The sequence below is a fragment of the Bidens hawaiensis genome, unplaced genomic scaffold (assembly GCF_021521415.1).
Source record: "Bidens hawaiensis isolate Kalapana, Puna unplaced genomic scaffold, B.hawaiensis_p1.1 tig00001269_1, whole genome shotgun sequence".
In the NCBI taxonomy this organism is placed as follows: Eukaryota; Viridiplantae; Streptophyta; class Magnoliopsida; order Asterales; family Asteraceae; genus Bidens; species Bidens hawaiensis.
In genome coordinates, this window is record NW_027491072.1 from 3509323 (window position 1) to 3520087 (window position 10765).

At 31.5% G+C, this 10765-nt stretch overlaps 1 protein-coding gene across 1 annotated transcript; it reads left to right on the forward strand.

The window, feature by feature from the left end:
* The first annotated feature begins 3447 nt into the window (after nt 1-3447).
* Nucleotides 3448-7770, forward strand: LOC143570271 (zinc finger chaperone ZPR1-like). Its single transcript, XM_077055958.1, has 15 exons — nt 3448-3546; nt 3623-3667; nt 3746-3868; nt 4339-4383; nt 4572-4628; nt 4710-4769; nt 4846-4973; nt 5069-5315; nt 5558-5624; nt 5738-5808; nt 5901-5990; nt 6068-6176; nt 6663-6754; nt 7473-7578; nt 7679-7770. The coding sequence occupies exons 1-15, from the start codon at nt 3448-3450 to the stop codon at nt 7768-7770; spliced, it is 1431 nt and encodes a 476-aa protein (XP_076912073.1).
* Nucleotides 7771-10765: the final 2995 nt, after the last annotated feature.

Consider the following 10765-nt stretch of genomic DNA (forward strand, 5'->3'; position numbering starts at 1 on the left):
GTGAAGATGCCTGATCTGGATGCTCCAAAGTCGGTCCAAGTCTTTTGTCTTTCGCGTATCGCGAAGATTCCTGATCTGCAACTTCACGTATTGCGAAGATGCAAGTTTCAGATTTTCATTTCCAGTCCTTGTACTATCCAAAAATACTAAAGCGGCCCTTATGCGGCTCGTGGCGATGCGAGCGTGCGAAGTGCGCCATCAAAACGCCACATTACGCTCATCGCCCGAGTCCGTGTCCGTGCGCGTCGTGTGCTTCGCACCCTCCGTTAGGACTATGGAGAGTGATTAGCCACATTAAAACATTTCTATGGAAACTTGCCTCCTTATAAAGAGTTTCCATTTCTTTGTTTGTTTCCATGTGGGATGAAAATTCCATTCCTTATTTATACCCATGGGAATGCTTTCCTTTTTCTTCCATTTTTCCATGTGGGATAGACTTTCTTACTTTCTTAACATAAAATGCTTATTTTTCTTATTTCATTATTCTCATGACTTATCTTGAGAATATTTTTAGCCTTCAACTTTCAAAGTTGACAACTTTAGTCCAAAATAAATATGGGTTTTTCTTAGATGTTACAATATATATATATATATAGGGAGAGGATTGAGATAAAATTCATTTTTAGAGAGAAAACTTAAAAACTCCTAAAAAATTATTTTTAATTAAAAATTAAAAAATATTTTCAAAATTCTGTTTTTGCCATTATTCTTATATTTTCCTACCATTCACTCGGAAAAACATATAAAAATATAAAATATTAAAAAAACCGTTGTAATGCACATACGTACTAATGTTCGATACCGTTGTATTACACATGTGTATTACTATGTATGTTTAAGTTCAATAGTGTTTAATTGCATATATTCAATTTTTTTGTATGGTATATATGTAGTAGTGTTGTATTATATGAAAAAATAATAATAATAAAATAAAAGTCGATGTAGTGCATATGTGCGTTAATGTTGTATTACACATACGTACTAATGTGTAATCGATGTGCGTATTAGTCTAATATTGCATATATAGAATAGTGTGTATCAAATATGTGCAATAGTGTTGTATTCTATGCAATACAAACACTTTTGCATATATGCAATGCACACTATTACACATGTACGCTACACCGACGAGGTTACCGACCGTTTTTTTTTTGTTTTTTTTTCTGAACCAATAACAACATATAAGAATAATGGAAAAAAAGAAACTTCAAAAATTTTTTTTTTAAAAGTTAAAAATAGTTTTTTATGAGTTTTTAAGTTTTCTCTATAAGAGGAGTTTTCATTGGATTCCACCCCTATATATATAAGAGGAGTTTTCATTGGATTCCACCCCTATATATATAGGGTAGGGATAAATTAAAAACCTCATCTAGATGAGAAAACAATGAAAACTCAATTACCTCTGTTGATGTAGTTAATTTATGGACATGATTTATAGTTTATAGTTTGGAAGATATATGCAATATAATATTATGTAAAAGTGCAACAAAAGCACAATTCAGTCACAAATGTTACTTCTCTCTCTTGTCTTTCTTGTGTGTCATCAATCATATACCATCAACTTTTCATTTCAATTTATCTTTCTAAATTCTCTCTTCAAACAATGGAGGAAATCTATTAAAATGATAATGGTGAAAGTAAAAAGTGTGAAATTGGCTATTTTGTTTTAAGCTCCTAGAGCCAGAGGAATGGAGGACTGAACACGAAGTTGTTCGTGTGCTTGTGTCGAATTGAGGTCAACATCTCCGGTGACGATCACCGTGGCACTTACCTCTTTTTCCCTTGTCTTCTTCATATGAGCTTCTGTCCTTCACAGTCAATTTATAGGTTAACGAATTTTTATCGTGTTTTCTGTTTAGTTGTAGATGAGCAAAATGTTAACTAGAAAAAGGCGCCGACTCTGTTTCAAGGTGAGTTTTCAAATTTGCCCTTTTTTAATCTTACCCTTCCCATAATATAGATTTTAAACTTGTGTTTATTTGTTTGACATTTTCACTTTTGATTACAATAAAAATGTTTGTAATCTTCTTGTTTCATTTCTATGCTATAGATCCAATCATCACGTGCTTATTTGGATGCTAGGAGTATGGCTATTTTCAAGAAGAGTAATTTTTGGTGCTCAACCTACAATTAGTTTATGCCATTAGTTTTTGTAATTCACTTCTTTTTTTTTCCCTATATTTGAAGGCATTAAAATCGTTGCTCAAACTTACAATTTTTACTTTTTTATTTTCCTATATGACTTTTTGTAGTCACATAATCACAACAATGTTATATATGTATATAACATTAACGTTTGCAAGTTATATATGTAGCATTGTTTTATTAATTAGTTGTTACACGTTTTTACAAATATAAAAATATGTTTATATGTAATTAGTTGTTTAAAAAATTTGTTACATATTTTTTACAAATATTTACACAAATATAAAAATATGCTTATATGTAAACTTGTTAAAAATTTGTTACATAATTTCATAAACATTTTTACAAATTAAACTTATATAAAGTTATGTAAAACATATTTAAAAATTTGTTACAAACATATTAAAAAATATGTAAATATAGATACTTTTAAAAATATTTTATCAAGCTAATAAGGTTACGATGTAACGTAACATATACATAAATATAAAAATGCAAAGTTATAGTATTGCATCTCTTCCGTAGTTTTACAACGGAATAAATATAATTATATGCAATGTCTAAACTTTTAAAAAACTCAATCGGCGTTATATTCGGGTCATAAAGATACCTTTCGAAGAACAACCGTAGATATATAATATAATAAATGAACGAATTTTAGTTCATCGCCGTTGGTTAAAAAATAGAATAGAAAAGGAGAAAATATGTGGATTTCTAGTTTATTTTATGTGAGAAAACATGTATGAACCTACATAACTAGTGAACAATTATGTTTGTCATAATATATAAAGACAAATTAAGTAAACAAAATTATACGTTGAAAAATGATAAAATTGAAGTTCCCATCTTTGAGTCATTCTTCACACATGAAAGAAAAGAAATGATTGTCAATGCAAAATGATCAAATCATGTGTAAAAAGGTTTTAGAAAGAAAAAGACATACGTACCCTTCCTACATTATTAAATACATGATGAAAAAACGGCAAAATAATGACCACATGTTGGGTTTTCAAAGTTTCCTTAACTCACGTGAGATTTCATTTTATACATAGTCTATATATATATATAATTGAATTTTAATTTAGAGAAATAAAAAAACGGTGGTTGGACCGTAAAGTGGGATAAAGTATGGGGGCGGTGGGTTTAAAGTTTAAACATCATATATATCATAGCATTGTTCTCCAACCAGCTTCCTGCTGCTTCTAGACTTGTTCAGCATTTTATTTTAAATAAATAAATAAAATAAAATCTGACCATATCGTCTTCATTTGATTTGCTGTTGATGAAATAAAGAGAAGAGTAATGGATGTTAGGTCTGTTGTTGAAGCTGTTTCATCAGCCGATGACGATGATGCACCTGTGTACCAGGTCGAAAGCCTCTGCATGCGATGCCGTCAAAATGTAAGTAAACTGCTACTGCTGTTTGGTAAATGGTAATGGCTACCTCTCTCTTACCCATCTACAAACATACATACAGGGGACAACCAGATTCCTCCTGACCTTGATTCCCCACTTTCGCAAGGTAATTAAATTACTAGTCGTTGAGCATTCCCATATTTTATTTTAGGAATAATAATAATAATAATGATTGAATTTGCAGATTTTGTTGTCAGCCTTCGAGTGTCCTCATTGTAGCGAGAGGAATAACGAGGTCCAGTTTGCAGGTGAAATACAACCCAAAGGTTCATGCTATCGTTTGGAAGTCTCATCACCTGATCCAAAGGTATTATTATTCATTTAAGCCCTCCTATGTGATCAAACAAGTAGAAATTTGAAAGAAGTAGAAATTATTAAACAACAATCTTTTCTTTTTCTATGGTTGTTTTGTTTCTTCTATATCCACCGGTTTTTTCTCATCAACATTATATGTTGCATTATTCAGGGTAACTAGTAGACATGTCTAAATTTGTTTATATTGGATGACGATTTGAACACTTGTGAATTAAAAGATTTTATCAAATTTATAAATTTGAAATTCCAAACTTCTTATCGTTTGTACAATATATTTTATTTCTTTTTTACCTTTAATTTTGTTCATTTATTTCAAATAACAAACCTTGTTTTTTATCATTTAACAAATCCCGTGTAATACACGGGTTCAAAATCATTTAACAAATTCCGTGTAATACACAGGTTCAAAAGCTAGTTATTATTATATTATGTGAAATCTCATTTCATTTTATTGAATGGCAGATGCTTGATCGACAAGTCGTGAAATCTGAAACTGCTACAATTAAGGTTTGTTACACGAGCCTCCCCTTTGTGACAATGGCTTATTATTAACTACTTATTATTATTCAATGTTCAAATGAAGAATCCAATATTTTTTATTTATTTATTTTTGAAACGGCTATTTGGATCCCTCCAAAGTCCAAAGTCACAAGTCAAACCTCAATTGACCATTCTTCCCTGTATATGCAATGCAGATACCTCAACTAGATTTTGAGATCCCTCCAGAGTCGCAGCGAGGATCTCTATCCACGGTATCTTCCTTCTCAATTTGACTTTTTCTGTTACAAAAAGTTCGTTGTTGACTTTGATGACATGTCATGTACACGTTTCAGGTGGAAGGAATTCTGGTCCGAGCTTCAGATGAATTACAGGCACTTCAAGAAGAAAGAAAGGTTTGTCTGTTCATCACATACGATTGTCGCTCGTTTTTTATTATTTCAGTTTGTAGTTATTTTTGAACTTTTTCAGAAAATTGATCCACAAACCGCCGAGGCTATAGACGAGTTCATACTAAAACTAAGAGCATGTGCAACCGGAACATCATCTTTTACCTTCATAGTAGACGACCCAGCTGGCAACAGTTTTATAGAAAACCCGTAAGCTTCATAATTTATCATTTTGTGTTTGTATCAAACGTGCAATATGTGTTGCATATTGTTAACATATTGACACTTATGGTTTGTAATAATAGGTATGCTCCATCTCCAGATCCATCATTAAGTATTGATTTCTATGAACGAACACCTGAGCAACAAGCGTTGATTGGATATCTTGTTGACCAATCACAAACGAGAGAACATGAAAATGGCACATCATCAAATAATCAAACATCTGAACCGCATGGATCGGTTGGAGCAGTTGCTGGAAGACGAGCTATTGCTCAGGGAAATAGTGCAGAGTTTGCAGAAAGCCTTTTCCGGTATACTGCTCCAGAAGAGGTATTATAATGATTTACATACATGTGATAAGTTTGACGTTCGTTTGTTTTAATTAGGAATTATATATACTTAACTTATAAAAGGAAAATAATCTTTTGTGAGTAAGTGCCACTGGCGAGACTATGTACAAGCATATGAAACTTGGTTTTGAATGTTACGTTATGGAGCTTACAATATGTTCTTCTTCATTTTAGTTAAACTTACCATTTAACACTAGCTTATAAATGTATATCATGTGGCAGGTAATGACTTTCCCATCAACATGCGGTGCTTGTGCTGTTAGATGTGAGACTCGGATGTTTGTAACCAGTATCCTTTGGTGCTTAAAGGAAAACAGCCTTATTTATAAAATGATTTATTTTCTCTTTGTTATTTAATAAGAGCGTGTTCATGCAAGTTTTGTTTAGCTTGACTATGCAAAGAGATTCCTTACTTCCAAGAAGTGATCGTGATGGCATCTACATGTGATGCTTGTGGATATAGAAATTCTGAGGTTTCTACTTTGTAACCGTTCATTAAGATGCCGAATTTTGGGCCATTGGTTGCATGCTCTTGTAAGGTTGCTTAATATTTGTTATTTTGCAGTTAAAGGCGAGTGGTGCTATACCTGCAAAAGGAAAGAAAGTGACATTAGTGGTGAAAAATGTTGAAGATTTAAGCCGTGATGTGATTAAGGTATGTCTGTGCTTATATTAATATATATATAATCATAATATTCTCTTTGAATGTTAACACATCTCTTGTGTTACCAGTCAGACACTGCAAGTGTGAAAATCCCGGAGATTGATTTGGAGCTTGCAGGTGGCACATTGGGAGGTCTTGTGACAACCGTGGAAGGTTTGGTCACTAAAATCAGTGAAAGTGAGTTCGTCTTGATACTTCGTTTTTTCTTCAGCTGATGTTATATACTAGAGGTGTAAACGAGCCCGAGATTGACTAGGCTCGACCTCGGCTCATTTCGAGCTCTTTTTATAAAGCCCGCGCTCATCTTGTGGGTTGTTTTTTCAAGCTAAGGCTCGGCTCATTTATTAATTATAACCTTAGTATATACAATTTTACCATTCTTGTATGCTTTTGAGGAAAACCATACAAATTTTTTCTTGTATATTTCTGAGGAAAACCTTAAACGAGCGTAAGCTTGGCTAGAGCTTGTGAAACTAATGCAAAGAAGTCAAATAGAGTTGCTCGTTTAGACTTGATCTTCCCATACAAGGCTCGAGCTCAGGCTCGATAACTAGTGAGCTCCATTTACGGCTTCGCTCGTTTGGAGTTTATTATTGATCCGATCTCGAGTAGCTCGCAAGCGGCTCACTCATTGCGCCCCTATTATTTATCTGTACATGGAAGGTCTTGAGAGAGTGCATGGGTTCACTTTTGGAGATAGTCTGGATGAGGATAGAAGAAGCAGGTGGCTGGACTTTAGGGCAAGACTCAACAAGGTATGAATCTTATAGTAAAATAGTAAACCTGTGTTCGAGATTTACATATGTGCCCCTATCAAATTATCAGGCCTGTAATCGACTAGAGCGTACAAGGATGTAGCCTGTCTTGTTTGTTCATTCATTCAACTTTAAGCAAACGAAAAATCAAATACGAACAGTTAGACGAACATGGTTTTGTGGTTCATGTTCGTTCCTTAAGAAACGAACATGTCAGTGTTCGCCGTTCATTAACAGTATAAATGAACGGTTCATAACTGAGATAAAACTAGTTGAAAGTAATGTGAATAAAAATGTGTCGGGCCTAAAAAGTTATTAAAAAACTAGAGTAAGTTTTAGACTTGTGAGCCAAAAAAGTTTAAATGAATATATTAATGAGCGTAAACTAACGAACATAAATGAACGTAAACGAACGAACATAAAAGGATTTAAATGAATGAATGTAGACTAATATAAATGAGCGAATGAGACATGTGTTCATGTTCGTTTGTTTAACTAAAGGAACAAACTCTTTTGTCATGTTCATTCGTTTATTTAACTTGTGTTTATTAAATAAATGAAATTCCTGGAGAAAGGTTCACGATATGTTCGTTTACAGAATCTTATAAAATGTGTTCACACTTCAATCTGAGAAATTAACTGTACGGATCTGGATGCTATATTTGTTCTTTTGCATGATAATCGGTCTTTGCTTAAAACAATAATTTTACGGATGCAGCTTCTGAATATAGAAGAACCATGGACACTGAACTTAGACGATGCTCTGGCAAACTCTTTCATTGCACCAGCTACTGATGATATTAAAGATGACCGACTGTTAACTTGTAAGTTTGTTTCAAGTCCTCAGCAATGTTTCTTATTGAAAATATGAATGTCCATATTTGTGAGAAAAATAGTGAGAAATAATTTGCATGAAAATTTCAGTTGACGAATACGAGAGATCATGGGAACAAAATGAGGAGTTGGGTTTAAATGATATGGACACCTCGTCTGCCGATGCTGCCTATGCTTCGTGAAAGAATGTTTGCTCTTAATTTTCTTGACTTGTTTCTTGTGTCTTAATTTCGTGCGACTGTTATAAACGATGCTTGGTATTGTTGTAATCTATTAATAAGTGTTAAAAGTGTTGCTGAGAAGTTCTTTTTTGTGTCGAGAAGAACATGAACAAAGGTTAGGAAAGTATAAAGGGGCAGCCTTTTGAAATGGTATCCTTTGTAAGTAACCAAGATTTTAAACGTAATTACCTAACTCTGTGTCTTGCTTCTATCAATAAAACGTGCTTTTATAAAATGGTGATAAAGTAATGTAGTGTTGCCATTGATGTGATGGGATGAGCCATGTGCTAAAACATATTGTTACCGAAGTTACTGAACGTCAAAAATTGGTACCGGTAGTGGAAGTTCTTGGTACGGTGTGGTATTTGAAAGAAAAAATCGGCAAAAATATTGATACCGTGCCAGTACCAATATGGTACCGATCTTGATAACCTCAAAAAAGTCAGTACCGAATTAGTATTGAAAATACCCGGTACTATTTGCTCGTCCTTGTGTCATTGTAGCGTAGTTTAATGTTTGCACTAGAATTGGAGCTCGCACATCAACGGAAAATCAGTAATTTGGATTTTCATTAATTTTGATTTTGAATATTGTATTTTCTATCATGAATAAGTATATAAATATAATAATCAATAGGGTTATGAGAATTATATTTATAATCTCTTTTCTTTAGAGGTAATTCTCAATAAGATTCAGATGAACTAAATCGATAACACATTATCCAAGCATGTCATTTCTTTCACTATACTATTAAAGACTTATTGTTCACATGATATTTAACTAGGCCCTTTACATATGATGTCATGTTAGCTATTCCTATTAAATATCAAGGCCCTTTACATATGATGTCATGTTAGCTATTCCTATTAAATCCTAATTAATATCTAGTGCATCACATGGACCCGTTTTCTAATTTTATAACATGCACGGTCTCTTGATAGAATTTAAAAATCAAGTTATTGTGTGATACAAGTCTCAAAACCAAGACCTCATGTTTGAAACTAAAGATGCTTTTCAACTTCACTTAAATAGTAATTGTGTTAGATTCCTTGATTTAACATATAAAAATATTATTTCTCTTCAAGCGTAAAACCAAAGTCAGATTCATCTTCTACAATTAATAAATTTGACCTTTAATTTTTAGACTATCTAATATTTGAACATTTTTAAATTAATTATGGCGTCATGCAGTTCGACGTCCGGTCCGAACTGTGACCCTGTATGGCGTTCGATTCAATGTTCGGTTCGGGTCCGGAAATATTAATTGCCATGTATCTCACAAAACCCGCTTGTAACTAATATTTTTATTTTATGATTTTAAGTATTTGTAAGTTAACTATAAAATATTTTATAACAAATACTTCGCACTGCTATTATGTCATTAATAGAATTTAGAACAATTGAAAATCTCTAATTATATAAAAAAAAATTTGTGTTATTTAAAAATAATCGACAATCAATTACAGTGGAATAAAAATGGAATGATTAACTATCAAATTCATGTTTTAACTAATAAGCAACTAATAAGTGATTTTATATATCAATTAGGGGTGTGCGTAGTGTGGTTTACTAAAACCAAACAAAAAACCAAAACTTCGATTTTTGAAGTTTAAAATTGTTTGGTCTCGGTTTGCTTGAAAATTTTAAACCGAAAAGAAAGTTGAACGAAAATAATAAATTTAGGTATAAATAATTTTCTTAATTGTTAACTAATAGACTATTAGTGGTCAAATGTATTTTAGTTACGTATCTATTAAATTCTTTATGAATCACTTAAAATAAAATATAAATAAATAAAAATCTATATAAAATAAAAATAAATAAATAAAAATATGGAAATTTGGTTTGGTTAAGTTTTTCTGGTTTTACTAGATGCAAAACCAAAACCGAACCGTTAGTTCTATTTTTACAAAAGCAAAAAACCAAACCGTCGGTTTTTGTTTCGGTTTCATTTTTTTCGATTTCGGGTCAGTAATTTTTGTTTTCTTGTACACCCCTATTATCAATTATTCAAATATATACCGGGAAACCTGCTAATCTAAATTAAATTTCATAATTTAAATTCAAAAATAGCAATAATCTCGGTTAATCTTTTTAAGTTAAAAGGTGTATTTGCTATCCTTAAGTTTATATTTCAAGAATTTTGTTACATATTTTATCATTTTAGTTTAAATTATATTGACAATGAATTAAAATTTATTTTTCTAATTTTTTTATTTTAAGTATATCCAAATATCATTAAACAAGAAAAAAATATTAATTAACCAATAATATTAGCTTTTTATAATTTAGTGAATTCTTAAAGATTTATTTTTTTTACTTTATAAATAAGTGTTTATAATTATTATGTAACTAGGTTATTGACTCGTGTACGACACGGGTGGAAATATAAAAGTTGTCAAGTACACACATATAATTTCAAACGACAAGATATTTTTTAATATGTTTTTTGAGATGTCATTATGATATAAAACTGCAATTGATATTTATACAGAAAGAAAGTACTGCAAAACATGAGCTTACAAAAAATGAAGTTACATAGTAGAATGTTTACAAACAAAATTTAAAACTTTATAACATAAACTTTATAAACCACCAAATATTTCCTTATAGACAATGTTGATGCATCCATGTCTTGCTTGACCAAAAACAGATAGTTGATGCATCAATTTAGCAGTATCTTAGGATGACATAGCCTTAAAATGAAGAGCGATGCTCTTATAAAATTTGTTCAACTGTATTTAGTGGTAAATAATACCTGTCATAAATTAAAATGTTTTTTTATCATGAAAGATCATATATAGTTATATTTGTACGTCTCTAATTGTTGTATCATTATTTTCTTTATAAAAATGTTTCACAATCACAACAGAGCATAGTAAAATCAACACCACAAAAAATGCTAGAATATTATATTCGTTTAAATAATAGGTTCGGCGGACCCGCTAACCTTAAT

Excerpts from the sequence above, each read along its gene's own strand:
- LOC143570271 (XM_077055958.1), top strand. The coding sequence starts at position 3,448 with ATGGATGTTAGGTCTGTTGTTGAAGCTGTTTCATCAGCCGATGACGAT. Across the intron at positions 3,668-3,745 it reads TGATTCCCCACTTTCGCAAG|ATTTTGTTGTCAGCCTTCGA; the intron begins GTAATTAAATTA and ends TTGAATTTGCAG. Across the intron at positions 5,809-5,900 it reads GTGGATATAGAAATTCTGAG|TTAAAGGCGAGTGGTGCTAT; the intron begins GTTTCTACTTTG and ends GTTATTTTGCAG.